Here is a 23,090-nt window from a genome sequence, read left to right as displayed (position 1 = left end):
GTAAGACTGCGTTCTTCCATTTGCGCAACATTTCTAAAATTAGAAATATCCTGTCTCAGAGTGACGCTGAAGAACTAGTTCATGCATTTATTACTTCCAGGCTGGACGACTGTAATTCATTATTATCAGGATGTCCAAAAAACTCGCTGAAAAGCCTTCAGCTAATCCAAAATGCTGCAGCAAGAGTCCTGACAGGGACTAGAAAGAGAGAGCAGATTTCTCCTGTTTTGGCTTCCCTTCATTGGCTTCCTGTTAAATCCAGAATTGAATTCAAAATCCTGCTCCTCACATACAAGGTCTTAAATAATCAGGCCCCATCTTATCTTAATGACCTTGTAGTACCATATCACCCTATTAGAGCACTTCGCTCTCGCTCTGCAGGCCTACTTGTTGTTCCTAGAGTATTTAAAAGTAGAATGGGAGGCAGAGCCTTCAGTTTTCAGGCCCCTCTTCTGTGGAACCAGCTTCCAGTTCGGATTCGGGAGACAGACACTATCTCTACTTTTAAGATTAGGCTTAAAACTTTCCTTTTTGCTAAAGCATATAGTTAGGGCTGGACCAGGTGACCCTGAATCCTCCCTTAGTTATGCTGCAATAGACGTAGGCTGCCGGGGGATTCCCATGATGCATTGAGTTTTTCCTTTCCAGTCACGTTTCTCATTCACTATGTGTTAACAGACCTCTCTGCATTGAATCATATCTGTTATTAACCTCTGTCTCTCTTCCACAGCATGTCTTCATCCTGTCTTCCTTCTCTCACCCCAACCAGCAGATGGCCCCGCCCCTCCCTGAGCTTGGTTCTGCTGGAGGTTTCTTCCTGTAAAAAGGGAGTTTTTCCTTCCCACTGTCGCCAAAGTGCTTGCTCATAGGGGGTCATATGATTGTTGGGTTTTTCTCTGTATCTATGAAGCGCCTTGAGGCGACTTTTGTTGTGATTTGGCGCTATATAAATAAAATTGAATTGAATTGAATTGAATGAGTAACAAGAAGAACTTTGCCTACTTTGTGTCTTGCTTGCTGTGTAATTATATTGTCTTCAACGTTCCAGCGAATAGGTTCAAGCTACAAACCTATCACCCACCCACACAGAAACATTTCCTCTCTGGAGCTTAACTTCTGCTTCATCTCCGCCTCTTTTCTTCATCCTCCACTTCTCTTTTCTCTTCTTCAGTGTTCTGCAGCCACAGAGTCTCACAGCCGTTAGCACACCCATACCTGAGCAGCTAGCATTACCCAGCATGCCGTGCAGCAGTGTCAGTTTGTAAATGTGCAAGAATTCCTGCTCCAAACTGTTTCACAGAGTGCTGTGTGCCGTGACCTTTGACCTGCTAAAGACAGTCAGCTGTGGATTATTCATTGTTGTGTCTGATACTTAGAACTGTGAGGAAGAAGCTACACAGTTAATCAGGGTCCCCTCTCTCTGAATCAGGAAAGGTGGGCAGGCCGCGTGTGGGCCGCGGGCCATACGTTGAGTATCACTGTTTGAAATGTGAACATTGTTCTGCTGCAGTCAATGGACTAAACCAGAGAAGAAGAAAACAGACTTTACCATGAAGATCCTCAGTGCGGATCAGTATAATATCAGCCTGATGTCTGCAGTTTAGTGTCAGCACAACTTTCACATCATATTCATCTCAGCACAACTAAAACATGCTGACTGACCTCAGAGTTTCAAATCGACATCGTGGATTCTCCAGGAAATCACACAGATGCTTCACTCCTGAATCCTTCAGGTTGCTGTAGGTTCCACTCAGGTCCACCTCTGTGGGATACGAGGGGTTGGACTTCAGCGCTGCTGCCAGATAATCAAGGCCAATATCTGACAAACCACAGCTCTTCAATCTGTATAAAGAATGAAAGATGTAAGTTTATTAGACAAAGTGCTTGAAATCATTCAGTGTTTCATCATCTGTTCAGAGCTGAAGAAGGTTCAGAATGTAGAAGTTTAGAAAATGGAAACTCCAAACAGCTGAAGCCAACAGGAAGCAGCTTCAAACAAACACAACAAGAGAAAAAACTCTGAATGTTTCACATTAAAGTCGTACATTTCTCATAAAAACAGGACAAAGACTTGAAAAAGTCGTGTTTTTCCTTCCAGGAACCACATGGCTTCACTTTTAAAGGTGAAGTGTGACAGAAATGGACATATTTGAAGTCCAACACCTTTTTCCAGTCACATTATTAAAGCAGACAAACTACAAGCTCATTTTCATTCCAACAAGTCATCTTCTGACCTGGACTAACAACACTGGTCTCTATGTGCAGCTGGCTGTGAGACCAGTGCTCAGGGAGCGTCTACAAAGTGCAACACTGAAAGAACATCACACACTCATTTGCTTCCAGCACTTTCACACAATCATCTACTGTCATCATTCATGTTTCTGCTCCTCTGGATTCACACGGAGCCTCTGCTCATGCCGTTGCCATGGTGAATCATAGTATGTGGCTCCATAACTCAGACTGAGCATGCTCAGAGCTGATTGGCCTGACTCTGATCAGCTGATCTAGAAGAGGAAACTCTGCTATATGTACATTATTACATCTACACCTGAATCACAACACTCACACAAATATATCAACTGTGTTTAATATTTTGGCACGTAGATCATTTATGTGCTTCAGCTCTTCTTACATTTTACCACCAACATGTTTCAAAAGGAGCAGCTTTTACTTTGAAGGCCAGCTGTCTGTGTTTCCTGTTTTCATTGTTGGATAATGAAATAAGTCGATGCTTCAGTGCTTTGAATTGTGTTACACAAAGCAAAGTTTTCACGTTGTTCAGGCAGAATCGAGCGTTGAAGAATGAATTCACACGTCAATAAACATTTTCATCAGCACAAGCAGGACAATGAAAGCAGGAAATACCCCAAACTGCCATTTCTCATTCTACAACTTCAACAACTGCACATGAATTATACTTCATACACAGACCCACAGTCTCTGATTGCTCTGAAATCTCACTGACAGCCAATAGCAATAAAGAAAAGTCCAGACTGACAGTCTCTGTGGGGTTAGGCAGTGAACTGCTCACGCTGCGTTAAAGTGCATCACAAACTACTGGAATTGGATCCAACTTTGTGAAGAAGATTTTTTCTCAGCTGCTGTTTTGAACATTTCCTCATGAACTGTATTAAACTCTGTAAATGAACTGAGAACTATTTCTACATTTGAAACTATGGATTCATTTTCCCGTTCACTTCTGTACGTTAGTGTATAAATGAATGTTAGACTGGGCTCCATGGAAACACTTGGACTGGTCTCAGCTGCCTTCTTTCTGTAGTCCTTTCTCTTCTCCAGCTTCTGTTTGAAATCCTCTCACAGAGCCTGAAACCTGCTTTGCTGTCATGTTTGGGCCTGTGTTCCTCTGCTTTAACACAAACCTCACCACAGCAGCTGTGTGGGTCGTCTCTGTAGCAGCCAGATCAGCTTCTGATACATGAACATCGTCACAGCTCCTAACTTCACCTTTATTAGCTTTGACATTCATGTCTTTCTTTTCTCTGTCTGTTTCCACACAAGCTCAAAGTCTCTGCAGCCTGTTTTTATCTGCTATCATCAGATCTCCAACAGCCTCATTCACATCCCTCACACACTCTACAGCCTCACCAGTACTGACTTCATCTTCACTGACTGATGGAGCACAACATGAACCTGTGGAGGCTGAAAAGCTGTCCTGACAAACATCTCCCCGTCACCACTGCACTTCTGTCAGCCTTTAAATGAACGCTGCTCAAGTCTGTCACTTCTATTTGGAGCCAAGAGGAAAACTGTTGTTCAGTCATTTGGAAAGACACAACATTTCTGAAAGCACTCAAACTTCTTCACATTTGTCTTCAGACACATCCTGAACATTTAGGAACTAAAGAAAGTTTCAAACATCAATCAAAGATCAGAAATATAGAAAAACAACAACAGCTGCAGTCAGTGAACTCACCTCAGAGTCTCCAGTCGACAGTTTGGACTCTCCAGTCCAGCACACAGAAGCTTCACTGCTGAATCCTGCAGCTTGTTGTTACTCATCTCCAGCTCTGTCAGATGGGAGGGGATGGACTTCAGAGCCGAGGCCACAACTTCACAATGAGTCCCTGAGAGTCCACAGTCAGCCAGTCTGTGATCATAGAAAATACAAAATGTGTTATTATAAAAGCAGAAAGTCTGCATTATAAACACAGACTGAATGTATATGAAGACAAAACAGAGTGAGGTCATAATCTGATGAACATCTGCTCTTCACATCTGTGCTTCAGCTCCTCTTACTGTGTTTGACATGACACAACGATTGAGTCTCTCTCAGACCTGCAGACTTTTAATGAGAATCTTTGTTTGGCTTTAATCTGCAGATGAAGGAGGAAGATGGCGTCACATTTAGGCTTCCATAATGTCCACAGTCTGTCAGTGAGATCTGATCCAGAGTCAGAGTGAAGACACACATGTGGACTGTTTCCTGTCTTGAATCTAGAACATTTTGAATGAGTTCAGCTCAGTGAAGAGTTCCAGCTGGAAAGATGATCTCTGTTTGCTACCTGCTGCTGTCAGGTACGACTGTTCACGTCCACACTCAGGAAAAATCTGCTGACTGTCACCAAACGGAGCAGAAATGTCATCACTGGACAATAATGATGAATGAACTCAGAGCTGCTGATATCACATCTGATTTCAGGGGAACTAAACTAAAAAGGAACAAATAGAAACAACCATCATGACTCTGTTTGACCTTCAGATCAGAAACTATGGTTCAGAACAGCAGCAGGATTTCAGGCACTGTCACATCCTCAACATCCATATTCCAAATGCTCTTCCTGACAGGACACTCTTTGTTCCCACTCAGGGAGTTTCCATGTGTACAAATCATTTCTGAATCTCAGTAGACTGGGAGGTTTTTCCATCTCATGAATCTCTTTCCTAACATCAAACTAGATAAATCAAACAAAGGAACTGGAGTCTGTCTAATTTCTGACCCCAGTAAAGCTTGTACTGGGATACCCCGACATACTCTCTCTCCATCTGCTCCCACAGCCTCATATTCACAGCTGGCCCTTCTCTCAGCATCCACACTCAGGGTGGGGGCGGGGTCAACACCAGTCAAAACCATTGCTTTGGCCTTATGGCCATTTTATTAGTGTGCGTTTCTGAGTAACAAGCAGGACTACGCACAGGTGTTTGGACATGTGTGGACCCGACCTACACTTAAACTTCTTAAATCCTCTGTTTCTGTGTCACCAGCTACACTTTTAATATTAATGTATTCACTCCGACATTTTTGGGGAGCGGTCAGAGCTCGTACACTGCAGACAGACATGTCTCCCAGCACACAGCTGACTGTCAACTCTCTGAGATTGGATATGATTCATTTAGATTATATCTGTAAGGTGAAGTTTATCTCGGTGTTTATTTGTTCCTGAGGAAGTCAGCTCGGCTCAGATTAAACTTTAATAACTGAACAATTTTAATGAACCTTAACGCCTCCCTGGAGCATATATGGAACTGAATCAGTCACTTTTCTTTATTTCCTCATGTTCATATGTGACATACATGTTTTAACCATTAATCTGGAATTAAACTGACATTTAATATATTTTAAGGAGGAAAGAGAAATTTCACCAGAGGATGTTGATGCTGTTCATGGAGACTGAAGACAGAATGATTTATCTGTCTTAATATTTCTGCTGCTCTTTCCTCTGGTGCAAAAATATTTTAACTGTTGGTTTTAATTCAAAATCAATGGTTAAAATGTTAAAATACCAACAAACTTGTGGCGTTAGTGTTGATATTCTGTGAGTTACTTAAAGAGATCACACAGGTACAGGACATATTTTATGTTCAGGTTTATGCATATTTGTGGTGTGATGTGCATGTAGTGGGCTGTTATGTTGTAAACTGTGTGGATGTGTTTGGGAACAGAAAGATTATTTTACTGCATAAAACGGCGCTGATCAGCTGTTTCTGCCGCTGATACACTCGGCCGGTGAACCACCTGACTCACACAGGCTCTCCTTCTCCACAGTCCTCGTTTATGAAGAGCTTTACAAACACAACATCACGGCTAACAGCTGGATTCTCCCGTTTCAGTGCCAAACAGCCACTTCCTGCTACAGACAGTAAAGTGGACAGTTCGGCGCTAAACATGTGTTTAAAACTTTAAGCTCTTATTTGTTAAAGCCAGCTTCACAGACAGATCTGTGTCAGTGTTTTAGAGCAGGGCTCAGTGGTGTAAACCAGCCTTTATATGTGTTTCATCTCCATTTTTACATTAAACTGAACCAAAACACTGAAAACTTCACCTGATATGTCTGTGTAGGTTCTCATCATACAGTCATGGTAATCTAAGGAGCCTGGAAAGAAAAGTGACTTCTTTAAGTTTCTTGAAGACGTTTCATCTCTTGAAACCTCTGCTGATAATCACCCACACCCTTTTTCACAGCTTGGCTCATGTGATGAGCCACATGATCAATAGTTGGTCAATGACCTCTTAAGGGACACTCCCACTAGGATTAAAATCTGGGACTCTCCACTTTTTGGTTTTAGAAGTGAAGAAGCTGAATGTTCGGATTAAACATCTTCAAGACACTTAAAGCAGTGCACTCGCTTTTCTTTCTAAGCGGCCTTTCTTAGATCACCTGATATAACCTGAGTAAATTATGTCGGGTTTGAAAACTCTGCAGCATGACCCGGGTGTTGCTGGTGGCATCATGAGCTTAGACCCCTCAGTCAGCTCGGTCTAAAGTCATCGTCAGCACTAACAGGCACAAATAGGCTCTAACGTGACAAACTGACCTGACATTTAAAGAGTGCCCACTACAGTCTCAGCTAAAACATATTAAAATGTGCAACGCCAAGGACTGTACACTGGACTCCATTTCAGTGCAAAATAATAAAACAAAGTAAATCCATCCAATCTCCTCTGCCTGTCCTTATCATCAATAAAAACAATTAATAAAACAGAAAATCATAGAAACAGTCATCTTTGTTATTGCATCATCACACATCAGTTCCCAGTAACTAGTCAGAATGAGACGTTGTTTTCATCTTTCTCACACTCATCTCACTCCCCGGTCACAACAGGTGGTGACTTTAACAGGTGTTACAACCTGGCTCAAAGCTGCAAAAGAGGGCGGAGACTGAAAACAGAGACTGGTTTCATTTTGAAGTTCTTAATAACCTCGGCTAAAGATGAAAACAGACAGCGTGACAGGGTCTGACAACGAGTGGTGGCGTCGTCCTAGCCGACCTCGGCAGTTATTCACACGCCGTGACCAAAAACTCCTGCAGTGTGACAGCAGACAGAGGAGGAGTCACAGAGGAGCGTAACAGCTGTGACAGATGCAACAGGAGGACGAGCTCCAACAGTAAACACACTGTGAAGACAGGAAAGCAGTCACGAGTGATGTTGGTCCTGTTTTTATCTCCACTAAAACCTCTCTAACGTCACATGTAACAGAACACAGACACATCTGATTATCAGGGACCACGACCCACATCTTTGCCTCACTATGTTTATACGAAGAGACTGAAAATAATGATTCTCCCAACACATCACCAACACTTTTATGGCAAACAGATAATCGTGAGTGAAAAGAGGTGAACTGTTTCATATGCAGTTATCAGGGTAAATACATTTAAACCAAAGACACTGGAAGAGTAAAGGAAAGGAACTGAAGGTGACAATTCAAGAAGCTCAACAGAAGTCAAATGTAACAGGATCAAGATTCCCTGTTAAAATATACTATGTTAATAATAGTGTATAGTACAATAGTATACTATACACTGTTATTAGTATAGTAGTATACTTGTCACACAGTGGAAATTTGTGTTTTTATGTTTTATCAATCTGTGTATTGGTACATAGTGTTGATTTTATTTGCATGATTTTATTGTGATATTTATATTGCATGGTTTTATCCTCATACTTATATTATGTGTGTTAATGTTGTTGTACCATATTCCTTTAATCCACTGAGGACTAAACAGATGGGGGCGTTCCCCAAGGTGGCCTATCAGCTGCCAGATTGACCTGTTAAAGGGGATGGTGAGCGCAGAGACAAGAGGAGCGACGCACGAAAGGTGAGCAGGAGAAAAAGGAACGCGTGTAAGCCCGCACGTGTGTTGAAGGAACTGCTGCCTGACTGTGGGGCGCCGCGAGTCGTTCGGCGATCCAGTCCCAACTGCAGGAACAGCAACAGTGGGTGGCGATGGCCCTCAATTCACAACAGGGCAGGGATGCCCCTCTGCCTGCATCTGACGGTGCTACGAGGGAGGCCGTGTGCAGGTGTGGAGTGGGGCGAGACTGTGCGGCGACGCGCTGTCAGGAGACAGGTCTGCGACAGGAGCCCCCTCCTTGTTCTTCTGGCCGGCGTGGTTTCCATCCCGGAAGAGAAATTCCTCTCCTGTTTCAGATAAGGCACATTCGCCCGCGTGTGGCTGTACTGTGGGATTATGGGACTGTGGGAGGGTAATTTTAGCATATGGAAAACATTTTTTTAGCTTTGTTTTAATAGTGTATAGTTATTTCTGCCGGCAGGGTTTTTAGCGCATTGAGAACACTCTTTTTATTGTATACGGGGGATTTTAACTTGTATTTGTGATTCTGGCTGTGTTTTTTATGGAAATAAATGGTGTGTGTTCAAAGCCAGCTTAGTTTCTGTGCCCTGAGCGCTGACCCGCTTGCTCCCCTTCCTCTTGTATGTGAATGGACTTGGAGGTGAAGATTTAGGTCCACCAGTCTTAGCGGCTACATAATTTTGGCGTTTGTCGACAGGATACAAGTTTGGGAGCAGTGTTCAGTACCTGGGGTACAGATATAGATGATAGAATGCTAAGTGTTTAAATCAGCTACCCTTGTTGAGGGTTGTGAGCAAGGGGTGTACAGAAAAGACGTTTTATTGCCACGTGAGTATTCATGAGTAGTGTTCATCCACAAGGGATATCAGAGGAGCTGAGCTGAGAGGAGTCAGTGTTCTGATAATCCCATACATTAGCTATGCTATGTGGTCACGAAATGGAAGAACAGCAGGTTACCTGGATGTGGCAATTGGACTGTATAACTCACCTATGCTGTAACTTTTCTAGGATGCATTCAAAGGAACTCGTTGGTAGCAGATTATTGCTGATGTTTCATGTGTTATGTGTAAAGAAGGGACTACCAGAGACACAGTAGCCAGCAAGGCCAAGTGTTGTTCAGCCACCCTCCTGGACAGAACACCTGAATGTTGTGACAGGGACTGTCACAGTTAAAATATGGGGGGATGTCACACAGTGGAAATTTGTATTTATCTTGTATATTGTTTTTATTCAGATTTTTAGTGTTTATTTATGAGTGACGTTTTATTTGCATTGTTTTATTCTGTTTCTATTGCATGGGCTTTAGTGTTTTATGTGACACAGTTTTTAATCCACTGTGGACTGGCTACACATGGGACAAATTAGCTGATAGGGACCACCTGCTGAGGCATGGGTGTGTCAGCTGTGTAAAGACCTTTTAAAAGCAGGCTAGCTGAGCACTGAAGGAGAGAAGCCCAAGACTGGAAGGCTAATGCTAGATGGCCAGCGTGACACGGCGACCCAGTCCTGACCTCATGGAACGGCAACAGTAGGAGACAACGCGTGTGATTGGCAGCAGGTTTACTATCTGTTATTTTACAGGACACTGATGCAAGGGGAGCTGTGGCGGTGGTCGCATGATGGATTCGGGTGCAGAACGCAAGCTGGGCTGGGATATGATGGGCCAGTGGAAGGACAAGATGGGAGGCTCTTGCTTGTCTGCTGAAGACGGGGCTGGCGTGGACTCTGCTCTAAAGCCGGAATTCCTGGCCTGCTGATGGACCCATAATGAACATGTGGCATAATTATAGCAGGGGTTTGTTAGTGAATATAGAAAATGGTAGTTTTACGGGTTCTAGGATTGTTTTATTTAGTTTTACTAAATTGACAACCTTGTATCACGTACATTTTAAGGGTGTTTTTATTTGTGCTCCCTGGCCCAGTAATAAACTGTTCCTGATCAGACCTGCTTCATCTCTGTGCCCTCGGTGTCTGACTCGCTTGTATTTTAAAGAAGCTTTCTTTTTAGAGGACATTCTGGCGCGACTGCTTTAGTGTCCCCATGTGTTACATACTATGCTAATAATAGTGTACAGTATAATCCTAAATCTGCAAATGTTGAAAACTTCTATACAATCTCAATATTATGGAGGATCAGAAGAGTCAAAACACATCAAAATACATTTCATGCTTCATTAATAAATTGTGCAATAAAACATGAGTACATTTATTTCATTTTAAAAAACATTTTTGAATTCCAATTTTTAAAATGATTTTAAAATCTTTTAAAAAATAAAATCAAAGATTTACTTTGTACATTTAAAATGGTGATTCCACTCCTCATTTGAAAATCCATTTCTTCACTGCATTTCCCTTTCCTGTTAGCTCAGGATTACCATATTAGGTATTAGCTGACCTCTGACCTTATATTCCACTTGTGTGGTGTCAGAGTCTGGTCTCTGTTTTCACAGAGGATGTGGTTCTGTTGGCTTCATCAGGTGATGGCCTCCAGCTCACAGTGGAGCTGTTCTCAGCAGAGTGTGAAGCCGTGTGAATGAGGATCAGCATCTGAGGCCATGGTCCTCAGCTGGGAAAGGGTGGAGTGCTCACTCTGGGTCAGAGACAAGTTCCTGCCCCAGGTGGAGGAGTCTGAGTATCTCAGGGTTGAGTAAAGAAGGGGGAGGGGAGCAGGAATCAACAGACAGACTGTTGCTGCGGTAACAGTGAGGTGGACGCTGTACTGGTCTGTCGTGGTGAAGAGAGAGAGCTGAGCGTGACAGCGAAGCTCTCAATTTACCGGTCGATCTACGTCCCTGCCCTCACCTATGGTCACGAGCTGTGGGCAGTGACTGGAAGAACCAGATCGTGGTTACAAGTGGGGCAAATACATTTTCTCTGAAGGGTAGCTGGTGTCTCCCTTGGAGACGGGGTGAGGAGAATCCCCTTCACAAAAACTAATCAAGTGAACAAGACTCTCCAGGAGGTAAACATTTAAATATCCAAGTCTACCATAAAGAGAAAACTGCATGAAGGTAAACACAGATGGTGCATTACAATTCATTGCATGTGTTTTACATGAAGAATGGAGGATATACCGTCCACTTTCACTCTGTCTTTAGCAGCAAGTGGCTCTTTGTTGTTTGGCTAGCTGCACTGAAACAGGAGAATCCAGCTGTTAGCCGTAATGTTGGTGTTTGTAAAGCACTTTATAACCAAGGACTGTGTTTTTAATTTAAACATTAAACTATTAACCGACACTGATCAATGATGTAATGATCACATCTGGACTCACCGAGCCTTTCTGCAGTTCCTCACAGCTGGAATCAGTCTCAGTCGTCCCTCCTTTGAAGCTTTGTACTTCTGCAGGTCAAACTCATCCAGAACCTCCTCTGACATCTGCAGCATGAAGGCCAGAGCTGAGCAGTGGATCATAGAGAGGTCCTTTGACCTTTTCTTTGACTTCAGGAACTCTTGGATCTCCTGATGTACTGAGAGGTCGTTCATCTCCATCAGACAGTGGAAGATGTTGATGTTTCTGTCAGGACAGGAATTAAACTTCTTGTTATTCTTCAGGTTCTTGATGACTCTCTGGATGGTTTCTGGACTGTTCTCTGTCTGACCCAGCAGACCTCCTAAGAGTCTCTGGTTGGACTCCAGACAGAGGCCATGAAGGAAGCGGACAAACAGGTCCAGGTGGCCATTTTTACTCTGGAGGGATTTCTCCATGGCTCGTTTAAGGAAATCATCCAGAGATGACTCGTTGTATTTTTTTCCCAGGAAGTCCTTCAGCACCTCTGACTTCCTGTTGGTGAAACAGTGGAACATGTAGACTGCAGCCAGAAACTCCTGGATGCTCAGATGAACAAAGCAGTAGACTGGTTTCTGGAAGATCACACACTCTCTTTTGAAGATCTCTGTACAAACTCCTGAGTACACCGAGGCCTCTGTCACATCCAGACCACACTGCTCCAGGTCTTCTTGGTAGAACATGATGTTTCCTTTCTCCAGATGTTCAAACGCCAGCCTCCCCAGCTTCAGAAGAACTTCCCTGTCAGCCTCCGTCAGCTCCTGTGGACTCGTCTCATGTCCCTCGTGGTACTTGTTCTTCTTCCTCTTTGTCTGAACCAGCAGGAAGTGTGAGTACATGTCAGTCAGGGTCTTGGGCAGCTCTCCTCTCTGCTCTGTAGTCAACATGTGCTCCAGAACTGTAGCAGTGATCCAGCAGAAGACTGGGATTCTACACATGATGTGGAGGCTCCTGGATGTCTTCATGTGGGAGATGATTCTGCTGGACAGCTCTTCATCACTGAATCTCCTCCTGAAGTACTCCTCCTTCTGGGCGTCAGTGAAGCCTCGTACTTCTGTTAGCCTGTCAACACATGTAGGAGGGATCTGATTGGCCGCTGCAGGTCGGGAAGTTATCCAGACGAGAGCCGAGGGAAGCAGATTCCCCTGGATGAGGTTTGTCAGCAGCTGGCTGACTGATGACTTCTGTGTGACATCAGACAGCAGCTTCCTGTTGGTGAAATCCAATGAAAGTCTGCTTTCATCCAGGCCGTCAAAGATGAACAAAAGCTGAGAGACAGCCAGCTTCTCTGCTGTGACCTTCTGTAATGTTGGATGGAAAACATGGAGCAGCTCCAGAAGACTGTACTGCTCCTCTCTGATCAGGTTCAGCTCCCTGAATGAAAGCAGAACCACCACACTGACATGTTGGTTCTCCAAGCCCTCTGCCCAGTCCAGAGTGAACTTCTGCACTGAGAAGGTTTTTCCAACACCAGCCACGCCGTTGGTCAGAACCACTCTGATGGGTCTCTGTTGGTCAGGTAAGGCTTTAAAGATGTCCTGGCACCTGATTGGAGTGTCATGGAGGGCGTCCATCTTGGAAGCTGTCTCCAGCTGCCTCACCTCATGTTGGCTATGAACCTCTTCACTCTGTCCCTCTGTGATGTAGAGCTCAGTGTAGATCCTGTTGAGGAGGGTTCTACTTCCTGTTTCATCACTTCCTTCAGTCACACGTTCACATCTCCTCCTCAGACTGATCTTATGTTCATCTAAAACCTCCTGCAGACCAACATCTGCTGAAAGAAAGAAAAACAGACAGAAAACTCTTCAATGTCTGAACAACAACAAGAAGTCCAGTTTTCAGAAATGAGTCCATCAGCAGACAGATGTTCAGTCTTACTTTGTACACAGCTGCTCTGACTGGCTGTCTGCAGTCCAGCTCTGCTTCTGGATCTTTCTCCACACTGGGGACAGGACCAGTCTCCTGATGAAGCAGACTGGTCCCAGTATGAGGAGATGCACTGTCTGCAGAACCAGTGTCCACAGCTGGTAGAGACTGGATCCTTCAGGACGTCCTGACACAAAGCACAGCAGGACAGCTGCTCCTCCTCACAGACACCACTCCTCTTCCTCTTCCTCCCTCTGTGAACACATTTCTTTATCACTAAAATCATTGACTGTCAGTGACAAACATCCAGATTTGATGACACTGTGCAGAAGCTCTGATGGTCACAGAGAAAAGTCAAAGTGGAGAAACTTGTGTTTGAGTTCAGAATCCAAGTTTCCTTTGCTGTTCCTGCCTGTCTTATTAAACACAGAGTGATCAGCCTACAAACTCCACAGTAAAAGCCTTCATCACAGAGCTGATTATGTCCTTCACTGGATGTACTGGAAGTTTGGGATCCATCACTTTCAACTGACCTTTGACCTCCTCTAAAAACTGTGGTGGAGCAGCGGTGTCACATTCAGAGCTTTCAGCTTTATTTTGAAAGAGTTCAGTCATCAGGAAGTGAACTTCTGGGTTCTGATTTTCTTTCTATTCTTTTACAGAAGTGAAGAAGAAGAACTAAAAGCTTTGAAATGATCTGAGTGATATTTTTGAACATTGCCACCAAATTGAGTTCAGCCTCCAGCAGTAACTTTGTTTCATGATGCCTCCCTGATGATGTGATGTTTGATTACAAACCTGTTTATGTGTTAGACATTAATCACATGAACACAGGCAGAAAAAAGAAGCCAATGAAACAAATGACAGAAACGTGTTCATTCACTGCCATGATCCATATTTTATATGTACAGATGTTTGTAAAGAACACGTGTGCAGCGCTTTGTTCTGAGTATCTGCTGTCAGCACACAGTGCAGCAATAACTACAACCACACGTTTCTGTAGATCCTGAACATCAGCCTGGAGGAATCTGACCTCAGGTCTGCACACAGAGGAGCTTCACCTCTGGGATGATGCTGGCTTCAGCTCCTTCTACAATCAGGCAGAAGCTTCTGCACCATCAGGACACAAACAGAGAGGAGCTTCTATCCTCAGACCAGCCAAGTCCTAAATCAGAACATGCTCCCCTCATAGCATCACCATCAGGGTTTAAACAGGACCTTACATCATGTTCTTGTCTCACTGTCATATTTCAGATCATACCTGATTCATTATGACGTCACACGCTGCTACACTGATCCTGCTGCTTCATTACTGCTGATATTACTCTGCTCACTCTGTTCAGTTACTCTGTTTACATCACTTTGCTCATTTGCTTTGTTCTGCTTGCACTGCTCTGTCAGTACATGCTGTGCTAATGTGGCACAAAGCACTTTAACATTACATCTGCACAATGTTTCATTATTTCATTTAATGATTGTTTCTAATGTTTTGTCCAGTCACAGGAGCAGCTCAGCACATTTCACTGTGTTGTACGTGTATGACGATGCCTGTGACAAATAAACAGCCTCGGACTCTTCAATCTTCTGCATTTCTTTGGAGATCAGCTCAGTGGCCTGTTGAGACCATCTTTCTATTTCTGATGACTCAGTTCAGATTATTATCCTGATACTTTCTTTTAAAATGTGATGAAATCATTTATCTGATGTTCTGACACAAATACACCAAAACAATCCCAAACAGCACAAACCACCACGTTACACACAGTGTAATAAAAATAAAGGCAACTACAAATAAAAACACTTTAAAAATATAAACTAAAATTACAAAGTGGTCACAGAATTTCAAACACCCGTAAATGAGTCAGCAGCTCTCTTACATGGTCAGCTGAGCTCCATGATTGAAGAACATTGTTGCTGCAGGTTCATGACTGAAGTCTGGAGGTCTGTCTTTGGACACGTCACTCCTCACAGACACACAGCTGGATGCTGGAGACTGTGACCTCTGACCTCTGCAAACACAACCACATTGCATTCATTTCACATCAATTAGTACACCACAAAAGGCATGCAAGAAACACAGTATGAAGGCAAACTTCTGGCTTCAATAACATTCAACAGGTCAGGTGGAAACTTTTCTCAGATTTGATTCATGTTTTTATAGAACGATCCAGCTAAAAAAAATATACCATTAGGTCAGGGGTCAGCAACCTTCAGGACCCAAAGAGCCATTTGGAGCCAGTTTCCACGCAAAAGAAAACACTGGGAGCCACAAATACTTTTTGACATCTAGAATGAAGATAACACTGTATATACTGTTTTTTACCTTTATGCTTTGTGTGAACAACTAAGGTGTGTTGCTTATGAAATCCATGAAGTGCTACAGAGAAAATTACATGTTATTTATGTAATGAACACATTTGAACTCTTAAAGAAATATAACCAAAGGAAAGACACCCAGCTGAACTAAAATGATGTAGCAAACAAAAACTGCTGTGAGCCGCCACCCTTATATCTCCTTTGGGCTTTTGGAGCCTTGACCTGACTTTTAAAAAATAATTGGAAAAAAAGCTCTATGCTGCTGAAAGATGAAAAATAGATATTAGCAAAATTCTGCCTAAATATGTATTTTACCTGGTTAATGTGTGTGGCGGGGCGTGGTCTGCAGCGCCGCTGCAGGGGAGGCGGACGCACCTGAGCGACACCCGCAATCACGCCTCGCCGCCTTAACGTCTGTGCTGTTGTGTTGGTGTGTGTCGGGCTGTGAGCTGCAAAGCTACAGCCGGCTGTGTGCGTACAGCAACCGTGTGTGAAAAGTGGTCAATAAAGAGAAGCTGAAAAGCGTGTTCATGCAAACATCGTCGGGTCTGCCGTGATATGTTTACAACGGGACTTCTGCTGCTGAACCTCTGCGCACAGCGTCTGCAGGTCGGGGCTGTACGAAGTCACTTTCATCTTTACAGGACTGTAAGCTGTCGTCTGTGAGGCGTGAGCGGTGTTTGTTTTTAACATAGTTCACGGTGGAGAACAGCTGCTGACATAATGTGGATCCAAAGATCCATAATTGGCCTACCTGGGGCTGAAAGTCTCGATAAATGCACGGCGTTTCGGCGGGTACACCGGCTTCCACGAGTGTGACGCTTATTTGAACGATGAAAAAATAAAAAATATAATTTTCTTTTTATATTTCAATATCACAATAATCTTCCAATTTAGAACTACAAGTTAAAAAAGAACATAAATAAAATACACTTCAGCTAAATACTTCTAATTTATTTTCCCAAACCACGAGGAGCCGCACTGTAAGGACTAAAGAGCCGCAGGTTGCCGACCCCTGCATTAGTGTTAGTCAATGTTGCAACTGAACTGAAAAACAAAAGATTTTGGTCCAAAGAAACAAAGTCACTATTAATACAACACAACCCCCCCAAAAAGAGCCATGTAGACCCCGGGCTCTATGGGTCTTGTGCTCGGAGCTTGTTCCTGTGCTGCCATGATTAGTGCCTCTGTGCTGTCTTTCAGTCCAGCTTTGTTCAGCCACTGGTAGGATTTCTGGATGTCAGCCACTTCCTCTGCCTGCTGGTGGTGCAAACTGTGTTGTTCTGAGTTTCATTGGACGTCTTTGTCCAAAGCACCAGACAAAGGGCAAAGTAGATGCATTTGCATCAGCAGGAAAATACACCCCAAACTAGCATCATCATTATACAACTTTAACAACTGCCACTAAATGATACTTCATACACAGACCAGTGTTAGGTTAAGTTATGATGTCACTGGCAGAACATTTATAGAAACAACCTTTGAACTCTGAGTCAGCAGCTCTCTTACATGGTCAGCTGAGCTCCATGATTGAAGTTCACTGTTGCTGCAGGTTCATCACTGAAGCCTGGAGGAAGTATTTCTTTGGACCAGTCACTCCTCACAGACACACAGCTGGATACTGGAGACTGTGACCTCTGACCTCTGCAAACACAAACATCAATAACTGATCAGTTCTCTCTGACAGCCATATGATCAGCTGATCCCTCTGTGATATTGTGTCTGCCTCATAACGCTGACAGGTCAGCCAATCATCAGCCAGTTTTTCTGTCTCTGAATGAACTCAGTTTGTTCTCAGCTCTTCTCTCTGATTCTGCTGCACTGACTTCACTTAAACTTACAGAGTTCAGATCTTAGCAAGAAAACAAGTCAATAAAAATCAAACTCAGATCAAACAGTTTGAACCAATCACAGATCAATGATTCTGTCATGGTTATGTTGAAATGACTAATAAAGTTAGTAGTGTTCTTACATTATTGCTGCAGGTCCATGACTGTAAGGTGGAGGTGTTTGTGTAACCCCGTCACTCCTCACAGACACACAGCTGGATGCTGCAGATGCTGCTCCGTCCTCTTCCTCCATCTTCTTGATGTCAGGGTGGAGTTAGTCTGAGAGGTAAACACACACACTCAGAGGTGCTGTTGTACTGGAAGCATCACACTGACGACTTTCTAATGTTGGAGCTTTGGCCCTAAAGTCCAAACCAGTTATTTTAGAGGCTCAAAGTCTTTAAAAAACACCAAAACCATCACATTATTTAATAAGTACATGATCAGGTGGATGAAGGGACTCAGTGTGTTTGGGATCATCATCATGGTGAGGAGCCCACATGTTACGGCTCCTTTGGAGAGAAGCTGAGGATCACTGCAGGAAGTGAGCTCATGAAACCAAACTGCTGTTTGTGAGCAGGATGACTCTGTTATTGGACCTGCTCTGTGTTCTACATATGATCAATACTTCAAATATCTGTAAACATCTCATCTTATATTTGTTGCACTTGGTCACATCTGTCTTTAAAAATAGATTTTTAATGTCACTGAGAGTTCTTTTCTAACTTTATTGATTTATTTTGGAATAAATTAAATATAAAGGTGCCAAAAACTGCCTGCAGCTTCTGCTCTGTGACAGGAAACTACTGTCAGGCTCAAAATGACGTCAGATTATTCATCACAGAGTGTTTATGGATCACAGGACACGTTACAGTTTTACAGCCTCACGGACATAAAACTCTTAAAGTTTGTTTCTGAAGGGATTTTCAGATCAGACCTGATGTTTCTGCCTACAGCCTGTTTACAGATATAATCAATATCAGACATCAGAGCAACAGAAACCTCGGTGATCAGGACGCCGGGACTGAGAACAGGAAGTGGCTCAAACATCGCACTTTCATAAAGTCAGCCTGAACTCCACTCACAGAGTTTCTGTCGCCATTTTAGTTTTAAAACCCGTCGTGATAAGGGCGGGTCTTACTGTGAACCTGCGCGCTCATTGGCTAATAACTTGAGATTGACAAGTCGTTATCCAATGAGCGCGCGGCTTCTCCCAACATGAAGTAGTTTCCTTTGAAAAACCAAAGTCTGATTATTTTTGCCTCCACTGACGGAGCCTGTTGTTCCCGCCACAGAGACACAGTAATGTCAGAGCGGTGTTAACACTCACCTGCCTCAGCACAGCTCTCACTCTCCTCCTGCTCTCTCAGCTAAACTCACTTCCTCTCTACTTACAGGAAACCAGCGCTCAGAGGAGCCGACCGGCCTCACGTTTCACCCACAGACACGAACAGCATGGAATTATTTTATGTCATAAGAAGAAACATATTCATGTTAACACTCACCTGCATCAGCTCCACCTTCCTCCTCCTGCTGCTCTGAACGGAGGATCAACACTTTCACTTTCACTGCTCCTCCCTAAACACAGAGGATGCTGGGACTTGTAGTTTTTACCTTGTGTGATATTTATGGCTGTGACACTAAATCACAGCATGAAAACTTCCTGCAAACATGTCACAGGCGATAAAAGTTTCACATTAAAGGTGAAGTTATTTTTCTGTCTCATGTTCAATAAACAGTGAGCTGGGAAAACTGAAGAACAGACTTCAGACGTTCCCTGCAGAGTTTCTGCTGCTCGGTCGTCTGCATGTTGCTGAGACTGAGCTGATGATGAAGCTGTGATGGGTTTATGGCACGTTTGGTTGTGGAGAAGAGTTTTACTGCCGGTGCAGGTGAAATGATCAGAGGTTACAGCCTCTGGTTAAAGTGGAGGCAGCGATCAGGACGGCTGAGCAGCAGAGGTCTCGAGGGTCCTAAAGTGTAAAAGCATCAGAATCAGAATCAGAAAGGGTTTTATTGCCAAATGTTGAGCAGGTTTACAACATTAGGAAATTGCTGCGGTGCTTCAGTGCAAACATACTGCCATAAATTACGCTTAAATAGACATGAAAATAAAAATAAGAATAAGAATTAAAAGTGCTAAGTAGATAGATATATACATGATATATACATGAGTGCAGGTGGTGATCAGTGCCAAACATGGAATGATGCAGTAAACACAGCGTAGGGTCATGTGTTAGTGGTGGGAACAGTCATACGGTTATTGTTCATGAGTCCAACAGCAGAGGGGAAGAAACTGTTCTTATGGCGAGAGGTTCTGGTGCGAATGGACCAGAGCCTCCTGCCTGAGGGGAGCAGGTCAAACAGACTGTGTCCAGGGTGAGAAGGGTCAGCTGAGATCCGAGCTGCACGCCCCAGTGTCCTGGAGGTGTACAGGTCCTGCAGAGATGGGAGTCTGCAGCCAATCACCTTGTCAGCAGAGCGCACAACACGCTGCAGTCTCTGTTTGTCCCTGACAGTGGCTCCAGCGTACCACACAGTGATGGAGGAGGTGAGGATGGACTCGATGATTGCAGTGTAGAATTGCATCATCGTCCGTGTTGGCAGGTTGAATTTCTTCAGCTGCCTCAGGAAGTACATCCTCTGCTGGGCTTTCTTAATGACGGAGGTGATGGTGGGCTCCCACTTCAGGTCCTGGGTGATGGTGGTACCCAGGAAGCGGAATGAGTCCACAGAGGTGATGGGGGTGTCAGACAGGATGATGGGGGGGAGTGGAGCTGTGTGCGTCCTGAAGTCCACAATAATCTCCACTGTCTTCTGGGCATTCAGCACCAGGTTGTTGTGGCTGCACCAGGACACCAGACGTTCAACCTCCCTCCTGTAGGCAGACTCATCCCCGTCCGAGATGAGTCCAATAACGGTGGTGTCATCAGTGTTAGTAACACAAAGATCACAGAATGGGATCATCCACACAACACTAACATCTAAATCCACGGCAGGAACTCTTCCAGTGTCCTGAAAAATCTGTGTGCACGATGCTGAGATTAAAATCTGTCTGCTCATCTTAATGCAATATTTACTAAAGTCTGGTAGAAGTTTTACTGATTTCCAGTCCACTTAGCAGACGTGTGGATAGGTGGTGGGTTGTAGAGCAGACTGAAAGCTTTAAGATCATCCTCTGATTAAAAACTCAGACCCACAGATACAGGAAGTATAATGCTGGTGTAAGAGTGGAAACGGCAACACGGCAGCCATCTTTTTCCTCCCATCATGACCAGTGTCCCAGCAGAAGCTGGGGTTTGTTAGATCCTGTTCGATCCAGAGGAAACAGGCTAAAAGAGTCGATCAGGGGGGATCATGGTTTTATTATGTGCTCGTTATGATTGAAGCTCTGGTTGTGTGTTAGAGACAGAACCTGCAGATTCCTCCACTCTGCCTCCTCCTCTGCAGGAATCAGCCTCTTGGCTGGTTTTATTCACCAACGTGAATAAAATCATCAAACTAATCCAAGTTCATTGTGAAATGCCTGAAAATGGAGGAATAAATCTGTCAGTTACCGTATAAAGTTTGAGTTTGTCAGTGTTTTACACGGAGACGGTCGTCAGATGTTGAATGTTTAGCATGAATGTTCCACATCTGGAGAAACCTTCAAGATTAAAGCCAGTGAAAAGTGAAGAGTTTCTGCAGCAGCCGCACTTCTTGCAAATCTGTTCTTTCAAAATAAAGTGAAGAGTCTAAAATTATATTCACGACAGGTTTAAAGGTGAAGGTGGTCACATGGTTTTAGTGGAATGCCTACATGGGCGCGTCTGAGTGATTTTGATTCAGATTTGTGCAGCGTGGAGCAGTAAACACTTGTTTTTGTTCATCTGGACTCATGAAGGATTCCAGTTAGCACATTTCCAGCCAATGAAACGTAACTACAGATGAAGACAAACACATTTAAGCTGCCTGACTCTCGCGTGTGGGTGCGTGTTCCCATTTTCAGGCTGTTTTAGTTTTCAGTTTAGAGGAACGCTGCAAACTCACAAAAACTTCTTTCTTGTGAGGTTTTGTTGTCAGACTGATAAAAGCAGCAGCAGCTGGTGTTTGATGAGCAGACGTGTGTTTCCTGTTCTGTAATAATCAGCTTGTTACCATCACATAATGAACTCAGCCGTGACCAATGAGGCCGTCCTTGTGCGGTTCTCTGGCGCTGATTCTGACTGTGACCTTCACCTCTGCAGGGTCGCCTCTGCTCGTGGCTGAGCTCGTGTTTGTCAGGCTGACAAAATAAAAGCTTCTTCATTTCTGTGGCTGAAGAGGAGTCTGCTCTTCTTCACCAACAGGAAGTGAAACATTTCTCACTGATTCTGAAATCTTCACTTGTCTCACAAATTCACAGTAACACACACACACGGTTGTGTTTTCATATCCTTGTGGGGACATCTATTTGACATCATGCTCTCCTCAGCCTTTTACTCTAACCATTAAGACTGAATGCCTAACCCTGACCTGACTGTCCCTGACACTAAAACCACATTCTGAGTCTCACAAATGTCTTCAAACTTGTGGGGACAGGCATTTTGGTCCCCACAAAGACATGTAAACATGCACACACACAGGTATTAATGACCTCACAGGTTCATGTTTGGGGCTTTTAGCATCTTTGTGTGTCGGTCAGATTTAATTCACTCTTGTTTTGAGGTTTTGTGCCTTTTTGTTTCATTCTTTGTGCGTTTATTTTCTCTTTAAGCCTTTCAGGACTCGTGCTGTTGGCTTTTTCCTGGTGTGTTATTAGTATTTTTCATTTCTAAACTTATTGTAAAAGAAGGACCGATGGAACATTTATGTGAAAATAAACATGATCATTTAATGTTTTTGTCAATCACAGTGTTGGGACTAACGCGTTATTAAGTAACGTGTTACAGTAACTACGTTATTATTGTGGTAACGAGCACGGTAACTAGTTATTATACTAAAATCAGGAACGCGTTAGTCGTTACTGGGATTTAGATAGGCTCGTTACTCGTTACTTCGTGTGGTGGCTGTTGCGGAGCTTCCACAGATTCAGTAACATTAGCAAGTGGTGGAAGCCAGCAGGTGGAGGAGGGAAAGGGGGATGCAGAAGGAAAAGAGACCCGAGGCGGCCGCCGGTCCAAGTGTGAACTGAACTTCAGGTAAGAAGTTATGACCTGCAGTCTCTCTGGGTCAGATATAAACCAAGTTTAGGTGGAGTTTATTTTTGTTATTCTGACTTTTTCCGTACTGCATACTAGCTAGCATGACAGAGTTTCTATACAGCTGGGTGGGTGCTATGAAGTTAATGATGTTGAACTTTATTTTGTTCATAAGTTATTAGAATTGCCAACCGTCTCATCTGGTATTCAGAGAAAATATTACGCATTTCTTATTGAGGTGAAAAGGAACAGTTAGTCCCGTAATTCAGCTACAATGAAAAAGGCACAAAGCTGGATTTATTCTGTGTCTTTGCTGCACAGCTGCCTCTTCTTCTCTCATTCTCTCCCCCTCCCTCTCCTGTTTCTACTTCAATCATGAAAACTGATCAATGATCAGCTGATCGTCTCTCTTGTTTGTTTATCGCCCACTTTGCATCAGAAAGAGGAAACCAGCGGAGTTCACGTTAAACAACAGCAGCACGTTTAAGCTTGATCAGCTGTTGTTAGAATTTATTTAATATTAATTTCTAGTATCAGCTGATGTTTGCTGGAGCCACAGCTGCAAAAAAGCTGCTG

The 23,090-nt window shown here is 43.7% G+C and overlaps 2 protein-coding genes across 2 annotated transcripts in view; both read right to left on the bottom strand.

The window, feature by feature from the left end:
* Positions 1 to 18,924, bottom strand: part of LOC146608847 (protein NLRC3-like) — a 30,704-nt gene extending 11,780 nt beyond the window's left edge. The window contains exons 1-8 of the mRNA XM_085348901.1: positions 18,861 to 18,924; positions 17,499 to 17,634; positions 17,036 to 17,170; positions 15,088 to 15,219; positions 13,223 to 13,464; positions 11,330 to 13,118; positions 3,935 to 4,108; positions 1,663 to 1,842 (exon numbers count right to left, since the gene is read on the bottom strand). Coding sequence (XP_085205027.1) covers positions 1,663 to 1,842; positions 3,935 to 4,108; positions 11,330 to 13,118; positions 13,223 to 13,464; positions 15,088 to 15,219; positions 17,036 to 17,170; positions 17,499 to 17,608 — 2,762 coding nt within the window. The 5' untranslated portion in view covers positions 17,609 to 17,634; positions 18,861 to 18,924. The remainder of the gene's footprint in view (positions 1 to 1,662; positions 1,843 to 3,934; positions 4,109 to 11,329; positions 13,119 to 13,222; positions 13,465 to 15,087; positions 15,220 to 17,035; positions 17,171 to 17,498; positions 17,635 to 18,860) is intronic.
* LOC146608843 (NACHT, LRR and PYD domains-containing protein 3-like) overlaps positions 1 to 23,090 on the bottom strand; it is a 237,958-nt gene that overhangs the window by 43,241 nt on the left and 171,627 nt on the right. The window lies entirely within an intron of this gene.

This window comes from Diplotaxodon limnothrissa, linkage group LG23 (assembly GCF_057381915.1).
Source record: "Diplotaxodon limnothrissa isolate DT_005_m linkage group LG23, D_limnothrissa_male_GT1.1, whole genome shotgun sequence".
Classification (NCBI taxonomy): domain Eukaryota; kingdom Metazoa; phylum Chordata; class Actinopteri; order Cichliformes; family Cichlidae; genus Diplotaxodon; species Diplotaxodon limnothrissa.
The sequence above is the reverse complement of the archived record's forward strand: the minus strand, read 5'-3'. Positions and strand labels throughout refer to the sequence as shown.